Source organism: Macrobrachium nipponense, chromosome 22, assembly GCF_015104395.2.
Source record: "Macrobrachium nipponense isolate FS-2020 chromosome 22, ASM1510439v2, whole genome shotgun sequence".
Lineage (NCBI taxonomy): Eukaryota > Metazoa > Arthropoda > Malacostraca > Decapoda > Palaemonidae > Macrobrachium > Macrobrachium nipponense.
This window is the reverse complement of record NC_087213.1, coordinates 46,413,410-46,433,409: the sequence shown is the minus strand read 5'-3', so window position 1 is coordinate 46,433,409 and position 20,000 is coordinate 46,413,410. Positions and strand designations below refer to the sequence as shown.

The window sequence follows — 20,000 nt, the reverse complement described above, 5'->3', positions numbered from 1 at the left end:
AGCAGATTTTAAGACCTGAGGACGGACAGAACAAGCGCCGAAGAACAGACAAATAGCCATCTCAATAGTTTTCTTTTAAAGAAAACTAAAAAGATGAGTGTCTCAAAGCCTCCCACACTACTACAGTTGAAATAGAGTTAATCAAAGTCTGTTCGTTTGAAGTCTCCCATATAACGAAAACCAACAAAATAAAAGATAGCAAAGATGCATGACACGAAGACTGAAAAATAGAATGTTGGTAAAACTTTGAGAAAAAATAGCAGAGGCTAAAAATAACAATTAAAGTTAGAACTATTTTTAGGTGAAAGACATCAAAGAAAGGGAATTCTAGATCATTCAGTTAACTTGTAAGCACACAATACACGGTTACAATAAAAACATCCAAAATTTCCAAAGATTTATGGACAGTCCAGTTAAAATGACTGAACTGGGTTCCAGAAACAAGGAGGTTGGTGAATGTTCAACTTATTCCTTTACGTTATAACTACAAAGATGGGAAAGAGGTAAAGTGTCACAGACCAAGGCGGACGCAGTGCTACCACCGATGAGACTTGAAATTCCTTTGAGGTATCATAGCAGGCGCCCAGTGTCCTACCCAGCTTGCTACAATAAAACGCACAGACTGCAAAAATATGACCTACCCAGCTTGCTTCATTAAAACGCACGACTGCAAAAATATGTCCTACCTAGCTTGCTACATTAAAATGCGACTGCAAAAATGTGTCCTGCCCAGCTTGCTACATTCAAATGCACTGACTGCAAGAATGTGTCCTACCCAGCTTACTATATTGAAATGCCCTGACTGCAAAAATGTGTCCTGCCCAGCTTGTTACATTCAAATGCACTGACTGCAAGAATGTGTCCTACCCAGCTTGCTACATCTAAACGCACTGACTGTAAAAATAAAGAAATAAAAAAAAAATAAATAAAAAAACCGATTAACACAAGAGCCTAGAAACATATAGACGTATCACGTTTTCTGTAACAGCAGTCCTAAGAATATAGTAACTTATTCTAAAAGGTCACACAGCGCCTCAGTGACTTGTTCTAAAGGTCACACAGCGCCTCAGTGGCGTGATTGGTATGGTCTTTACCTGCCACCTCGGTGGCCGCGAGTTCGATTCTCGGTCATTCCATTGAGGAGTGAGAGATGTATATTTCTGGTGATAGAAGTTCTCTCTCGACGTGGTTCGGAAGTCACGTAAAGCCGTTGGTCCCGTTGCTGAATAACCACTGGTTCCATGCAACGTAAAAACACCATACAAAATAAAAGGTCACACGTACACGACTTCTAAAGGGACTAAGAGCGCACACAAGACACACTAATATGAACCACGGGCCGTCATCTGCATCAGCAGACCATCACAACAGTGACAACTGCGAACTCTTAAGGCCCCCATACACTGAACGATTGTCTGAACGATTGTCGTTATCGACCCACACATATACTATTCAGACAGTATGAACGATCTCCGCACCAATTTCAGTTTGAACAAAGATTTGGTCTCGAGAAGACATGGCATCATCTCTAGAAGAGACGCGTGACAGACACGAAGCTCCGTCCACTTTTGCATTCAGACAATCCCATACACAGTGTTTTTTGCGAACGATACAGACAATCGTTCAGACAATCGTTCAATGTATGGGGGGCCTTTAGTAACTAGCTTTCGCTCTGTAAAAACCTCAAAACGGAGAAAGAGGCACAAGGTCCGTGGCACCAGCATAGGAGGCAAAAACATCGCAACGAGAACAATCAAATATCAATTGAAAGTTGCCTTCAAAAACTTTGAGGTTTGCCCGGCTGATTTCTTTCTGGAATTCAATCACGTCAACTGTTGACTGACGACACAGTAAATGCACTGTAAGGGTCCTCCAGAAGGGCCTTCTAAAACAATTCCTGGAGTCCGAAGGAAATTTTCACTCTCGTTTCAGAACAAACACTAGTGAAGTGGAAAGGATGCACTCGGTGGAATTTTCTTTAATGGTTAAACCTCCGCGGATAGAAAGAATGAAAAGTCTCTTTCAAGAGGAAAAGTCTATTAGTAATTACATTAGAGAGAGAGAGAGAGAGAGAGAGAGAGAGAGAGAGAGAGAGAGAGAGAGAGAGATTAACTGTTATGTAACTAACTTGGAAATAAACATAAATCCAGTATCGGTAGAATTGGGGCATTCCCTTTATCACTAGTTTCTGCATATTTAACGATCATCTGTCTGAATCAAAAACACACCTCTAACCATCAGTAGGTTGTGATTTAGGAATATCCTGTTTCAAGTTCCCCCCCCCTCCCCAACCTCTCTCTCTCTCTCTCTCTCTCTCTCAGGTGAGAATTTCACACTTCCCTTTCCAATTCTCGTTTTCTCTTCAATCATCATTCTATTTTTTTCTTCCTCCTTTCCGCGGTTGACACAGCCTACACACACACACACACACACATATATATAATAAACATGAGATATATTAATTTAATATATAGATATAATATATATATATATATATATCATATTAATTAATATAATATATATATATATCTATATATATTATCATGAAAAGTTAACATAAATCTTTAAGCCCAGTAACGTAACTCTTATTCTCAAGTTGTGTTTACTTTTTGCTGCTAAACGAAGGTTTGGGCTGTTTTTTTTCCCCACCGCTGGGCATTTAGCTTGTTACTGGTAACACACCCATAGGGAATAATTTTCTCCTTTATTTTCATATTTTGAGTTGTTGGGTGATTCAGCGAAGGTTTTGTATATGGAATCTTCGCCTCTACAAAGAGTTCCGCCCCAGTCTGTTTGAGTGAGAGGTCTGCTGCATGTTCGAGCCTTGCCGTTGCCTGCCCTTTGGACTGCCTTGCAGCAGGTATATTATTATATATATAAAACATTACAACTGAACTCTGCTTTTCTACTGGCTGCTTCTGTGGGTATTATGCGGCAGGACAATATTCAGCGATTCGTCGTCTGTGTCTGCCCTTTAGAGTCCTATACTATATGAGGGCACTCTCATCATTTATTGTGCAAGCTTTGATCTCGACGTTAACCCCTGTGGCAGCTTTCGTCGAACCACTTCGCTGTTGTGGAGCGTTACATCATCCGTAGGGAGACTTACCTCCGGTAAGCGTAATTATTACATGAGAGTTGTTTAGCGTGAATATGGACGCTGTCGTACCACTGACTCTACGGTGATTTGTTGATGGTATTCAACGGAGTCGACTTAAACTGTGATCTGTGATGGACGTAGGGAGACTTATCTCCGGTAAGCGCACAAAAGGAACAGTATTTTATCGACCTGTAACGCTCAGGTGTATTGGAAACTTCCAGTTGCTGATGGTAATCGGAAGAATCATCTTCAGGATATAGACTGCAGTTTCAGATTTGTGTATAAGCGTGTTAGCTAGAGATTTGTGTCATTACTGTAAGTTAGGTTTAGGAATTTGATCGTTATAAGTGTAATTAAGGGTTATTTTCCTTTGCCTTCTACTGTCGTATGCTTGTGTTTTTTTGCCACCGTGAGTTTGTTGTTTTCTTCCTCCCTCTGTGACTTTCTCTCCTCCTGTCGGTATACCTGTTAGTGTAGGAGAATGGGGAATGCTTGTGTTGTGTTGTTGTAGCTGAATGCAGTTTCCAGCCCCAACCATCATTTACGGCTATCTTTAATTCGTAAACAAATATTGTTATTTTTATAAAGTTTGGTCTTTTTCTAATTTCTCTTTGAATGTACATTGTTTTGCGGAGGATCCTGACTCCTGGGGTTTAATAGCCCTTTTGTAGTCTTATTTGATCATTTTATTTTGAAAAGCTGCCTACTAAATTCTCTTTTTTTTTCATGTAAGAAATTTTGGGTATTCATACAACCTGGATCTAGATTTTGGTTTCACACGAGAATTGTGTAAGAGGCGATACCCTATGGTTGGTCTAAGGCTCTGAGAATAGTCCTTTATTGAAAGTTTGAAGAACATATTAATTCTGTTTATTTATAGTGAACAGAAGGCAACCATAATAATATAAATATATATTATATATATCTATATAATATATATATATACATATACATATATATATACATGTATGTGTGGAAAGCACTTGGATTTTAATTCCGAAAACATTTTTCTTACCTTGAAGACCTAAGTTTCAAGTATTTAGAAAAATTTATAGGTATAAAATAAATACGTCTACTGACAGAATTACAACACACGGACAAAATCTAGTCAGCAGAATCGCAATAAAGGGGTTCGACTGAATTTAGGTCCTGTCCGTATGTTGTAAATTATATGTAACTATACGTACTTACTTTATATTTTGAATATTTATTTTTTATTTAAAATTTATTTCTACTCATCCTTCAATACAATAAGTTAATGTTAGTTGTTTGCAGCACAAAAAGTTGAAAGATGATTTCACTTGACTTTCAAAGCAAGAAGTACTTTACAACTTAAGGTTGGTTAGAAGTATCAGTTTTAGTCGCCTTCTAACAGAAAAGGGACTGAAGTCACCATCCGCTGGGTTCGAGCAGACAACATGGGGTAGCAGTTGATCAAGTGATGCACCCTTGAACTGCATCAAAGGTAATGTACATTGCTATATCGTAATAATGCACAGCCTGGAGGTTACTTGTGACTTCTGGTAACACAGTTATAAATAAGTTCAAATGAAGCGAAGGTCATCACTTTGTGTGGTAACCAGGGCTACTATAGTAGATTCACATCAGCCGTGCATTTGATGTCTATGCCAGTCCCTTACGACGCTCCTGATTGGCTTATAAACAGCCAATCAGGAGCGTCGTAAAGGACTGGCCTAGACGTCAAATGCACAGGTGATGTGAATCTACTATAGTTATAAGTTATCTCTTGTGGGATATTTAAGAAATACCTCAGGATGAGGGAAAGATTCGACTGCGAAGAATGCCTGGTCGGATTTATCAAGAGAAATCTGTAAATTCACCAAAATATTTTTGTGAATCCTTGGCACAGTATGGAATATCCTTGATAAGATCCTTGTGAATAAATAGATATAATAAGGTTTCAATAACAACCAAAATAATGATGAGAATATTATACGTGAATCAATAATAATAATACAAATAATCCGAGTGGATTTTTCTTGTTTGTCCTCCCCCGAGTGACAGTAGGGGACACTACACAGCCACCCACCCCCTGCAAACCGATTTGTTTGCCCGCCCCGGGAAGGGGCAGCGTAAGTGGGGAAACGGGAGGGTTGGGGAGACATCCACCCTCCATCTGCAAACTTGTTTGTCCACCCCGGGTGGGGGCAGGTTAGGTGGGGGATCGTGATGGTAGGGGAGACAGCAGTGCCGAGATTCAACGCACGCAGCGTGCGCCCACAAGCTGGCAATAATAATAATAATAATATATACTCATCACATATGAAATCTGCAGTAAATAATGAGCGTTCTTCAGCAGAACGGCATTTACATTCTCTTCTGCAAAACAGCCTTTCTAACAATCATTCTATTCCCTTAATCGAAGATAATCATTATTATAATTACAAACAGAATGCCCAAACGCAATGTTGTTGCCCTGGTAGCTTGTGATCCACACTCATAATGTATGTTCTTGCATCGAATTGAATTGTATACAGAATTTATGCCAACGGCATTCAATGCTGAAACGGAAATTGACAGTAAAAGGTTTGAAAGGAGTAACAGGAGGAGAACCTCGAAGTTGTACTATGAATCAATTGCTAGGAGAGGGTGAGAGTAAGATGAAAGAAGAGAACATGAAACGAGGTACAGTAAAAGGAACGAAAGGGGTTGCAGCTAGGGGCCGAAGGTACGCTTCAGAGAACCTTAAGAAACACCTACAGGTGCACTGACGGCACTACCCCATTACGGGAATGTTCTTGTATTGACATCCAATAAGTTACTACTAAAAGACCACAAACATACAAAAAGGGATCAGCGAATCAGTCGAGACTGAAGAAACAATCAAAACGTCTTTGCAAAAAAGGGAAAGAATAGTTTGAATACAAAACGTCTAAGTAATAAATCTTGTCTGAAGTTTTACTCACCAAGAATGGCGTCTTTAGCAGTCTGCGACGTGCACGTCTGGTAGTGTTGGCTTAACCATACCACGCCCAGGATAACCCACACCAACTCGGCCAGCAATATACCTGGAATATTGAGAAAGAAAACAAATAAGCACCACAACCCTAGTCAGTTTTCTCGAAAAGCGGCTTTAACTGTAAATGAAAACGCTAAGAACAATTAGCAATATGTCAGGCACAGCACATAGATGAGAGGATAACTGGAGCTCACGAAATAAAAGAAACCCAGTTCTCTTGAGAACCGGAAATATTAAGAGGGAATTTTTATTAAAAGGAATAAAGTTCGTTGTCTAAATTATGCCTTGTGTGTGTGTATGTGAGAGAGAGAGAGAGAGAGAGAGAGAGAGAGAGAGAGAGAGAGAGTGTTAAATATTTACTAACAGGAGAGTGGGTAGGCTCTAAAAGATTAACTTTGCAGCGAAGCGCAGCCAAACAAACCCGAAAGAGAAGTTCCTACAAAAGAACTTGAACATCGATGAACATTTCGGAGTAGTTACTGAGAATAAAGAAGTAAATAAACCCCCCAAATTTTTCATAATTATTATTCTCCCATCGCACGCAGGAAGGTAAAGTGGTGCACTATTTTTTTCATTAAATATGATGTGTAATTCTAAATTACGCCGCACCCGACACACCTTTTAATTCGATTACACTTCCCATTCCCAGGGAATTAAAATCACCTCAATTAACGGCTTCTAGTGGAAAAAATTAACCAACTTTCAAAACAAAATTGCAGCATTATTTTTAGCATGAAGAGGCGACTACGAAATGCCAACCGAAGATCGAGCTAAAAGAACTCTGGAAAATTCTCCGACGTCATTTTCGAAAGCCAAATATAAACAAGTAAAAAGCGCAATGGCGTTAGAGGTATATTTCACGGAACAAATTAGAGCGCGAGATAAAAGCGGTTTCCCCGACACTCGATCATCTCATTTAATGAGTTATGGCATCAAAGGACCCAATTCCAGCTTTTTACGTCTCAGCGAAGATAACTCAGGGAGAGGGGCCAATGGTATCTTGTCATCATTTACAAAATACACTTGTTCATCATCATCATTACCTCGTACTCAATATACACAAACACGCCTTCCATACATTAGGTATGAGTGAAAAGGCGTGTATGAATGTGATTTTATATATATATATATATATATATATATATATACTATATATATATATATATATATATATATATATATATATATATATGTATATATTATTATAAATATATATACTAGCTGACCAACATGGCACTGCCCAGGAAATCTCTGATAACAACCAATCGACTCTCTCTCTCTCTCTCTCTCCCCCATTCCAGTTAAGATAATTGTTCTCTCCTCCTCCTATTGAGGCTGAACTTGGACTTAAAGGCTTCAGAAGTGTCACTATTCATCTCAGCAATCTTGAAAACTGTGGATTAGACACTAATGTCTGTTGTTTTCAGTTATTTTTACATGTCACTTCCTTCCCACCTCTTCTCAACAACCCCCCTTCCTATCAGGGCTGAAATTGAACTTGTAGGGTATCAGGAGTGTCACTATTCATTTCAGCGACCTTAAAAACTATGTATTAGACACTGATAACTGTTGTTTTCAATTATTCTTACGTCATGCCTTCCCAAACCCTTCTAACCCCCCTCCCAAATGGGACTGAACTTGGACTTAAAAGGTATTGCGTGAGTCACGAATCTTCTCAGCAGCCTCGAAAACTATGGACTAGACACTAATACCTCATTTTTGGTTGCTGTTACATGTCACTCCCTTCCAACCCACTTCTCACTCCCCTTTCTATCAATGCTGAACTAGGACTTCAAGGTCATCGGGAGGTACTCACTATTCTCAGCTACCTCGAAAACTATGGATTAGACACTAATATCTGTCATTTTTCGTTACTGTTACATGTCACCCCCTTCCCACCCACTTCTTATCCCCCCTTTCTATCAGTGCTGAACTTGGGCTACAAGAGCATCGGGAGGAGTCATGAATGACAAAAGATAATTTCTTTTTCTCATTTTGAAAACAACGACAGTTGCAAAAATCACTATATAATAATAAGAATTGTGGTAAAGTGAGTGCAAAATACATGGATAACTTAAAAAAAGAAATTGTTTCTGATTCTGTTAGTGTAAGACTTAATGATACATACATTCGTTTGTACACACACATGCACACACATTTCAATCCCTTATAATTATACTGTTAGAATAAGGGGGAGCCTTGTGCCAGCATGGGCTCTTGCTATCAATTTCATAAAATTTCATTTGTGACTAAACAATGTAAACATCATGACTATTTCAAGTACTGTTGATGTAAAATGTCAGTCAGGTAACTGGAAATGAACGACTTAACTGATATATACGAGGCAGGTACTACATCATTATCAGCAGGCGTACTCCTGCCATTAAAAATGGCTTTATATGCATGTCGAGACACCAAATCCCAACCAACATGACAATACGTTCCGTATCTGAAGGTCTAGTGCTGCTCTCGCTGTGGATGACAGCTAAAATGTGCAACTTGAGTTTGTTACCTGTAGACTATCGCTGTTACACACACAAATTATATTGATACACATCCTGTTAAGATCTCATGATTATTTTATTCGAGAAATTGTGAAGTTATTCACATAGAACAAACCAAAAACCCTATTAACTCGCAAACAGAAAATGGGGCCTCATCTTGATATTGTGGCCTTCATCCCCAACCTGACAAGATACCCACCTTCCTCCGAGGAAGCAGCCTCTGGGTCAGACCCTTTATTTCAAGGCTGCCCTAGAGAGACTGGGGAGCATTTGGGGCTTTTGGCCCTTATGCTTGAAGTTCTTGGGCCCCTCTCCGGGACAGCTTCCCGAGCCTGGTATGATACCTGCTTTCCTCTGAGGAAGCACCCTCTAGGTGGGACCCTTCCCTTCAAGGCTACCCTTAAGAGACTGTAGAGCTTTGGGGGCTTTTATTGCTCATCCTTGAAGTTTTTGGGCCCTCTCCAAGCCTGCTTCTTCAGCCTGACAGGATACTTGCCTTCCTCCAAGGAAGCAGCCTCTGGGTTGGACCTTTCCCTTCATGGCTGCACTCAAGATACTGGCAAGCCTTGGAGACTTGTGGGCCTCATTGAAGTTCTTAGGCCCTCTCCAAGCCTGTTTCCTAAGCCTGGCAGGATACCTGCCTTCCTCCGAGGAAACAGCCTTTGGGTCAGACTCTTCCCTTCAAGGCTTCCCTCAAGAGACTGGCGAGACTTGGAAACTTTTGGGCCTCGTCCCTGAAGGTATTGGGCCCTCTCCAGGCCCGCTTCCCCATCCTAGCAGGATACCGGCCTTCCTCCAAGGAAGCAAGCTTCTGGTTTGTACCCTTCCCTTCAAGGCTGCCATCATGAGACTGGCATACCTTGAGGGCTTTTGGGCCTCATCCTTGATGTCCTTGGGGCACTCTTCAGGCCTGCTTCCCCAGCCTGGCAGGATACCTGCCTTCTTCCCAGGAAGCAGCCTCTGGGTCGGACCCTTCCCTTCATGAATGCCCTCTAGAGACTGGCAAGCCTTGGAGGCTTTTGGGGCTCATCTGTGAAGTTTTTGGGCCCTCTCCAGGCCAGTTTCCCCAGGCTGGTAGGATACCTGCCTTCTTCCGAGGAAGCAGCCTCTGGGTTGCACCCTTCCCTTCTTGGCTGCCCTCTAGAGAATGGGGTGCCTTAGGGCTTCTGGGCCTCCTCCTTGAAGTTCTAGGGCCCTCTCCAGGCTTTGGATGGAACCATTTCCTTCCAGGCTGCCTTCAAGAGACTGGCGAGGCCTGGGGGCTTATGGGTCTCATCCTTGAAGTAACTGGGCCCTTTCCAGGACTGCTTCCCCAGCCTGGCAAGATACCTGCCTTGCTCCGAGGCAGCAGCCTCTGGGTCGGACTCTTCCCTTCATGACTGCCCTCTAGAGACTGGCGAGCCTTTGGGGCTTTTGGGCCTCATCCTTGAAGCTCTTAGGCCATCTTCGGGCCCGCTTCCCCAGCCTGGCAGGATACCTGCCTTCCTCTGAGGAAGCAGCCTCTGGGTTGGCCCCTTCCTTTCAAGGCTGCCCTCTAGAGACAGGCGAGCCTTGGGGGATTTTCGGCGTTTCGCACTTCAACAAGCAAAATCCAAGGGTCAAGAAGCAGGCCATATCGACAACAGCTACATTAAGTAACCTTCTGGTTTGCAGCAGAAGCTAACAAGCATAGGCAGACTAAGCTTACCCCTGAGTGCTGACTTCAGCAATATATTATATAGGGTGGTCGAAAGAATTTCTGATTTATGAAATAATCACCATAAAAAAAGAAAAATTAAACTACATCTTTGAAAATATTCCAGGATTTCGAGCAAGAGAATTTCTACTTACTTTTTCTGTAAAAGTATAGGTTCTCCAGGCTATTGCAACACCGGGTCCGAGGACTTGAGGAGCTTTATAAACGACAAGGTAACCAACACTCACTTTCCTTTGCTCCTATTTGTCTACAGATTTATTAGATCCATTCAACCCTCCTACGATTATATGTTGTCAAAACGTAAGCCAAGAACCTTTATGGTAACCGCCCACCCCACTTGTCCGAGTAATGCTGGGGTCACACATTCACGTATCACGACGGCGTATGCCCACGTATGTGGATCGTGGGCGTCATCGCGGTGAAATGACCTTGAATAGCTGGTAAACAGGACACGGGCTAACGGACGTAAAGCCAGCACCGTAAATTGCGCCGCAAATGTACGAGCAAAGAAAGCAAGGTCGGACGTCTACCTGAAACTAACGCCGATATTGTAATCTTCTATGTAAGTCAACTTCACGTCAAGACCACGCCCACCGTTGTGGTGCCGTAGGGTACAAAAGGGCGGGCCTGTGAACAGAGCTTGCCGTTCTGTAAACAATCATTGTAACAGCTCGTCTCTTCGTTGTTTTCCTACAAATTAATCTATTTTAGTTTTATGGTAACTTTTTGATAGTAGCCATCTGAATATATATGCAAGCCATCTGTATATAATATAAGCAATTAATCAACATCACAAATAAATGAACATAGGATAAGTACTATATAAGACTAGCACTAGAATTTTCTTGCTTCGATTTTACCATTCAGCATTACACTTAGACTTATAAAACTGTTGACTACGATTTATATTTAAGCGATATAGAATATCTAATAACTTATCAAACATTCTTGGAAATAAATAGGAATTCTAACCTATTCAAGATAATATTTTTTAGATGTATATAAGAATTCCTCTCAGATATTTACATAATTTCTTACACCATTACCTTGTAAGACTGCTATTCAGAAGAATAAATATCTTCGAACAAGGAAGTGTTCTGTCCCATCGCAATGGGGGGTAGCTTCATGGAGAGTTTCCGTGTTGCTGTCATCAGTCAGAATCTCATCCAACTCCGACTCCTGTAGGTGGAAGTTGACATTTTCCCTGTCCTGAATGTCTGCAGGAGTGGTTGTAGGAGTGGCTGTAGGAGTCTTTTCTGGGCCGAAAGAAGGTCCTGCAAGATGTGACGTTGATGGTCCCTTCCTTGGTCGTTTTAGGAGAGCTTGAAGGAAACTGCTGGTCTTGGGAGACGGAAACAACAGCTGACCTGAGGGCGCCGACCTGACCTTTTATACCACGCTACAGCGTTGCCATGTCGTACAGGATTGTAAATGTGTGAATCGGTTTCGCCGTAAGCTACAGCGCAATTAGGAGGCCCGCGTGCTTCGTCGCGGAAAGAAAACAACAACGGCGAACGATGCTGGTGACCCTAGCTCTTACCCCGCAGCAGTCACCGTCACCCCCACGTGCAATGCCTGGAGCTACGTCAGGTGACATTTGGCGTGACCACCCACGACTTGTTTTGAACATTTCAAAACTGGAGAGGGCTACGGCGACCTAGTGGGCGGAGCTTAGCGCCCGGACGACCCGTCACCGTACGTCTACGATTTTACGTATGTTTTACTTTACATTTACGGTTTACTGACATAAGCTGTTGCCAACTACCAATTTCTGCTCATGCGTGGGCGAGCGTGCGTTGATACGTGAATGTGTGACCGTAGCATAAAGGAGACGCATACACGTACATACATACTATACATACTATACATATATACATACATACGTTCATATATGTATGAAGTATATATACATATATATATATATATATATATATATATATATATATATATATATATACATATATATTTACACTGGTGTGTGTGTGTGATTGTGTGTGCGTACAGCAGGTGACGATTATAATTCCCCTTATGGCTAATAAGTGAATACAAAAACACACACACAACACCCCATTATACACTATATATAGTAAAGATATCGTATACACATATATAGACTATATATATATATATATATATAGACATACATATATATATTATATATAAAAATATACATACATATATATAATATATATATATATATATATATATATATATATATATATATATATATATATATACACATAATGAACGGAGATACAATATATTGGCTTTTAAATTCGTCTTATACGAAATTCAGTAACTTCACCTTGCCTATTTAATAATACAAGTTTCTGTTGCAGCAATATCACGAACGACTTGGAAGCTTCATGAACACATACATCATCAACCGTTACAGATGATAATAATAATAATGACATTAACAATAATACTTGTTATTATTCATTTTCTTCCTTCCAATCAAGTTGTTAGTATAAGTAACAAAGGTAAAAAATTTTTGCCTGATACCTGAGGCCTAAATACCGTTTCTTTAAATTTTTTGGGGCGATGACCAACAACATTTACTTTATGCGACTTGCAAGTCATGTCAGGTTCTAGTTCAGACTTTATACCCACCCCTCTGTCACCGATACTCCTTCCCAGAAGAGAGAGAGAGAGAGAGAGATGAGATGAGAGGAGAGAGACGAGATGAGGAGAGAGGAAGAGATTTTTCATTACCACATAATGTCCGTTTACGTTAACAAGGCTGCTAATGCCAATAATTAAAAGCTACGACGACGCACAAAATACGGATTAAAATCCTGGGACGTAAACCGGCTCATCTGACTTACATTTCAAAATCTTTACCGATGTACTACATTAGCATATGAATAACGGAATCCTTCTCTAGAATGAAGGAAAATGAAACCTGAATACTATTTTAATGACGTTCCTTTTCAAAATGGGACGATTCATACATAATATGCATTTTGTAATAACGACAATTAGCTTACAACCAATTCACACCCTCACTTTTTGGTTTCTCTTCCAATTTCCGTTGAAAAGATCGGAGGAAATATTATATGGCAAGTTTCTTTGAAGGCGCCGTTGACGGCAGGGAGCGAGCCGTCTCTGAAGTCTAGAGAAATTGAATAACTACAAAGAGATAGACATAGGAGGACGAAAGTAAAGAGGACATTAAAAGGGGGTTAATTCACTTTTGAAATAAATAATTTATAATCAGAAGGAAAGATAAGACCATAAAGGGTATGCGATACATTAATGTAGACGATTACGACATACGAGACTAATCCTATTTGGCGACTAAAAGGCAGAAGAGTTACTCCACTCAGGAGGATTTTTTGAAGGATTCCTCACTGAGGGATTTCCTTTGTGGAATCTCCTTCCTGCACTGTTTGCTTCCTATTTATTTACTAACAAATAGTTATTGAGCAAAACGACATCCATTACTTTTAACTTTCTGGGAGGCTTAGTTAGTAGAGAGTAGCCAGAGTAGGCGACGGAACGGAGGACCTGTGAGGGCGCCAGGCCGGGAAACCCTATGAGTAACCAATGAGTGATCCAAGTAGAATTAGTTATACTTATCTTAACTAGATCGTGTAATGCGAGGGTGTGTGTGTTGTCTGCGTGTGTTTTTGGATCAAAGTGAACCATCTGAGTATATTATTGTCAGCATTGTTGTTATTTCAAGTCACCCGCAAGAAAACCGAAAGGTGTGATTATAATTGTCACACAAATTCAATCAGCTCTGAATAGATCGCTGTTCAACTGTCTAATTGCTGTCGTAATAGAGGATTAGCGCCCAATCAAACGGTTGATTGTACAGCTTCATCTTCCAGAAGCAAGTTAACCATCAAGAGAGACCAATTATGCTGATAAAAGTCATTTTCCAGTGTTTAGATTCAAAAACTTCTTCAGAATTTCCTTTATCGTTTCTGTGACGAGATACTCCTTTCATTGGCTCATAATACTGCATCCCATAAAATTCATCTTCGGACAATGTGGTCCTTTTAGGTAATCTGGGACAAAATTATTATTATTATTATTATTATTATTATTATTATTATTATTATTATTATTATTATTATTATTATTATTATTTTGGCAAAATACCTTCGATGATTTAAAGAAAGAAAAATACTCAAACAACGATATTGAGTATGACACCTGGTCAGGTTGATACTAACAAAGCTAGACTAAGTTTACCTTTCGTAGTTAGTTTCGACGTGAGAATCTTAACATAAGAACCACTTGCCAAGAAACTTCAAGGGAAAAGGAATTTCCGCTAAGCATCAAAATTTTCGAAAGACAGTAATCTTGGAAGAATAAAAGAAAAAAAATTTAATAAAAAATACCTGTAGTAGGTGGTTGGCGTTGGTTTGGGAATGAAATACAAAAATGGAGGGCGCAGCAGGGGGGAGGTTTAAGGTGAACAGATTTGGACGTAATTGCTAGAGAAGGAAATAATGTAGTTGCAAAAATAATGCTGTTCTCTTCATTTCAGGCTAGAAGATCACAGGTCAATATAATGCCTCTCTCTCTCTCTCTCTCTCTCTCTCTCTCTCTCTCTCTCTCTCTCTCTCCTTACTTGCATAACTTTCTATGCATAAGGGAAAGATACGATACATGACTTAACATCCGCATTTCGATCTGAGTCAGTCACTCGACCATTTCTAAATGAAAACGATTCTTCTAAGAGACAAATAATGTTATCATGAAAGCTGCATTGAATCAGAGAACTTGAACGAAATCCCCAAAAAGCCAGAAGTAATGGCAATTTGTACCCTCTGCTGCTGTGGGGACTGAGAACCAGCCAACTTTAAGAGTGACTTTTTAAGTGAAAGACGTTTTCCTCCGCCAGCTGTTCTTTCCGCCCTTTGAAAGCAAGCGAGAGGTTAAGAGCTCTTTGTGGACGTCAAAGCTTCATCTGGACGCTCCGGGATCCCTATGCTTAACGTCAGTGGATTCACAACGCTCTCTCTCTCTCTCTCTCCTTGGCAATCGACCTGCATTGCTTTGCTCAAGATAAGGCACGATAATGGATTACACGGCTTTCAGTGTCTGCTCGCGCGCTTGCCTGTCCTTTGCAATAGGGCCCTGGAAATGCACCGCCGTTTTACCTTCGCATTCCAGGTTTATGTCTCCATTCCATTTTCATTCTCGACCTTAATTATCGCGAGTGGGAACCATTACTTTAATGACGTCAAACGACCCATTTACTCCCTTTTATGTTCCAGATAACAAATACAGAAGCACAAAAGCGAAAGCCTCAAAAATATTATCGTTCTGCAGGATGCTACTCTCAAAGGGCAAAGGTCGTGCATGCATGCAGTTCTCTCTAGGGAGAGAGTATCAATGAAAGCTTCTGTTTTCAGCGAGAGAGAGAGAGAGAAGAAGAGAGAGAGAGAGAGAGAGAGAGAGAGAGAGAGAGAAACTTTCAACCTTTTCTATAAACGTCATGATAAGAACAAGTACGGTTTAATTACCACGTTCTACCTTGTATTCTTACTAGTCTACTACTTGGTGATTAACCAAAAGAGGAAAAAAATAGTCATATCATCAATCATAAAAGCAAACAGCTTTGACTCTTTTTATATGACACAAGTAAAAGTACGCATACAAAATAAATACTACAGTCGAATAGCGTCAAGCTCCAGGACGTATATATATATTTGTACTTCCGTTACATATATGTATACCTCACAATCACTGTGATAAAAAAAAAACTGCTCACAAACTCCACTTTCTGTCATAAACATACAAACTCGTGTGAACACAGAAACGGAATATCATGTTACAAAGATTGTATTTGTTTCCTTCAAATAATCACATCGCAAAACCATATTTGTGAGGTAAGAAGAATTAATGTGCAAACATTAATGCCTAAGAACAAGGTGAATGTGAAAGCAAAAGGCATAAATACCTACTTCTCATGTTATTCAGGTCAAGTTGTCTTTATTATCGCTATCACACACTAAACCCTGATCAAAATTAAATTTCTTCAAAGGACGAGCATTTGTAAAGGCCAAGTCCATATTCATCTATCTTTATATTATTTTTTTTTTTTGGCTTTATCCTGCTCTCCCTTTTAGCGGAAATTGAACCATTGTTTTCATGCTTTTCATGAAGCTTCATTTTCTAGACCAGGGCGGGTCTAGGTTAATTGCCAGATCAAGATCCAAAAATAAGAGCTTTTAGCAAAGCGGAGGTTTTTTGGTTGTTTGTTTGTATGGTGTTTTAAGGTTGCATGGAACCAGTGGGTTATTCAGCAACGGGACCAACGGCTTTACGTGACTTCCGAACCACGTCGAGAGTGAACTTCTATCACCAGAAATACACATCTCTCACTCCTCAATAGAATGGCCGAGAATCGAACTCGCGGCCACCGAGGTGGCACGCCAACACCATACCGACCACGCCACTGAGGCGCTGCAAAGCGGAGGTTCAACTATTTCTAAATATCAGGGATAGTTTGCATTTATCCGTGTGAATAAAAGCAGACACTCTATGTATATACTACATCTAAAAGGATAATCATCCCTACCAAAAAGTGTTGACATATTCATCGGGATCCACGATCACGCCACAAAAACAATCTAGTTATGGAAAACAAATTAACATTTCAGCACTGTGTACAAAGCAAAGGAAAACATAATAATGTCTACGTTATGATATAACAATACTGATCAGGTGATTGAAATAAACCTGTTTCAACTCCCTTAAGCAATTATGAAACCCTCACACTCTATATATATATATATATATATATATATATATATATATATATATATATATATATATATATATATATATATATAAAACTATCTTCAACTGCGGACGTTTGATTGACAATCTAAGTAATGTTCGCTCGGGGGGGAACGGGGGTTGCCATAAATATACGAATACGGGTATCCGGCTATTAATAATTATCAATCGTCCCCTCTTTCGAAAAGGGGACTTTTCATACTTAATTCAGTTCTTCCTCATTTTCGCTTGTACCCGAGTTGACGAAGTGGTTAGCGTCTAAATTAGTCTCTTTTCACATGAAAATAAGACCTTTGAAAATGAGGGCTATTATGTCCTCAGGCGGCTTTTATGTTGAGAGAGAACCGAAAGCTCTACTGGCTTCATTTACCACAGCTTCGAGACTCTCGGCAATTATTCTTTTCCAAATGACCCCCGTCAACAACTCTATTTCGGGCGCTCACGGTCACAGTCCTTGCGAATCCAGCTCACAAAACTTAGCCTCAAAATACATGTAAGTTGTTTCAGGGATTCCGCTATGCTCAGAGTTATGAGTCCTAGAATGAGTCTGGGATTTATTCCGTCACTAGCTTGTTGACTAATACACGAAAATTTCTCTATATTTTTGTTTCATGACCCAATGAGTTACTTTTTCCTTATTGCAGATAATTGTTAATGAAAGACCACGTCTTTAAGGATAGCGCATGAAATTACTGTCAAAGATGCGATGGAACTTATTTCAAAGGTTTTACTGCTTCCCCCGATTTCTGCAGATGGATTGTCTCATGGTAACATTTATTATTACCTGAGAATCTCGAGTATTTAACGTAGACCCTTAAGCGTCTAATGATATAAGAGATGAGAATAGACAGCACCCTGTGGTAAGGGTGTAAGAATACTACCACCGTAGGTCCTACGTGACGTAAAAGGCGACTAAAGGGACAGCTGCTGCCTTGCAGTCTTACTCTTTAGCCAAAGGCGAGACCCACCGCCAATACCTGTGCTAACCGCTGCCTTGCAGTTATACTTTTTAGCCAAAGGCTAGGCCCACCGCCAATAACTGTGGTTGATGGCAGCAAGGGCATGCGGTCGTAAAAACCCCTTTGCCAAACAATGAACCATGCCTGATGTTGAAAGGAAAGACGCATCAGGCAACCGACCCCTCAATGTAGGGATGACGGTGGGAAAGAAAATAAGAATAAGAACTATAGTTTACAATCGATCAAGAGTGTAAAGACAACAATCGACAATAAGAACCTGGAATGCAAAGTCAAAATGCGCATTGCAAATATAGGGGAATACTAGTGAAATGAATTTTAGAAACGGAAGAGAGGATGCTAAGAGACACAGTATGGAAAAAATAAGGTAAAAATCACCTCATATACACACGATCCATCAAACCATAACCTGTCGGTAACAGAAACGTCACATAACTACAACCAAGATCAACATACCTCTCTCTTTAGACTTTGACCACATCATACCACTATTGTAACTATATCTCGGGATGTAATGGACAAACCACAATTTTTCTGAACTCTTAATATAATATGAAAACAGAACTAAGCTCACAATGTCAACCTTAACGAATCCCAAAGAAAGTTTGTTGGAAATATATATATATATATATATATATATATATATATATATATATATATATATATATATATATATGTATATATATATATATATATATATATAATATATATATTATATATAGAGAGAGAGAGAGAGAGAGAGAGAGAGAGAGAGAGAGAGAGAGAGAGAGAGAGAGGCTGTATTGTGGTTTCTCACACAACGTGCCGAAAAAAAACATCTGGGTACGGAATGTCCACAGTATGTGAGAAATCATAAAAAAAAGACCTTTGCCACCTCTACCATGACTCTTGCACGCTGGTCAAAAAATATTTTAGATGGAGCATGTTTTTATCTCTTTGTTTATGCACGAGCGAGGTTTTTAGAAAGGTTCATTAGTAAGAACGGGGGAATATTGTAGGAAAAAGAGCTGAAATGTGCCAGGGATATAATTTCCATCCTTTCTTCACAACACTCAATTTAGCCAGCTTTTTTGGGTTGACCTTTTTTGCATAATATTATTTATGCTTCCTTTCCCTTTGGTCGCTCCGCCATCTATGACAGAGCGGGGGGCGGGGGCGGGGTATGGGGGGCGAGGCAAGGAAACAGCATGGGATGTGATGACATAACAGTTCTCTCTCTCTCATACATATACATATACATACATACATACATACATACGTACATACATACATACACACACATGCGCACACACACACACACATATATATATATATATATATATATATATATATATATATATGTATATATATATATATATACATATATATATATATATATATATATATATATATATATATATATATATATATATATATATATATATATATTTTCATGTCATAATTCCTCAGTCTCACTAGTGAAGGGAGTATGATAATTTACTAGGGCGTGTGTGCCCGTCTTTTATCTTTATATATATATATATATATATATATATATATATATATATATATATATATATAATATGTGTGTGTACAAATATAGCCATATTCATACGTATGTGAAAAAAAAATATATGAAAAAATGATGGCTGATCACATTAGGAGTTCGAAGGAAAACAGACCAGGGTTTGTGTTCAAAGCTTTCCCTACGTAACACAGTATCACTCTTTCATCAATAATTCTTTGGATAAAGTCACTGGCATGGATTAATACGTTGTTCTTTCCCCAGTTAATTCTATGGCCTGGTGTAAGCTAAATCAATAAGTTATAGATCTTTTGAGACTGTATTCTCATAGTGATTGGCTCACTCACATGCCTTTAGATATATTATGTGGCCCAAATAAAATAAATTACAATTTGAATTTAGGATAGACAATTACGACTTCTACAATTATTTATAATCAACAGTTTCTGGCGTTCTAATATATATACCTTTTGTGGA

The 20,000-nt window shown here is 39.5% G+C and overlaps 1 protein-coding gene across 1 annotated transcript in view; it reads right to left on the bottom strand.

The window, feature by feature from the left end:
* The window catches only part of LOC135198624 (diacylglycerol lipase-alpha-like), a 273,416-nt gene that overhangs the window by 204,740 nt on the left and 48,676 nt on the right, over positions 1-20,000 (bottom strand). Inside the window, exon 2 of the mRNA XM_064226381.1 lies at positions 6,028-6,129. Coding sequence (XP_064082451.1) covers positions 6,028-6,129 — 102 coding nt within the window. The remainder of the gene's footprint in view (positions 1-6,027; positions 6,130-20,000) is intronic.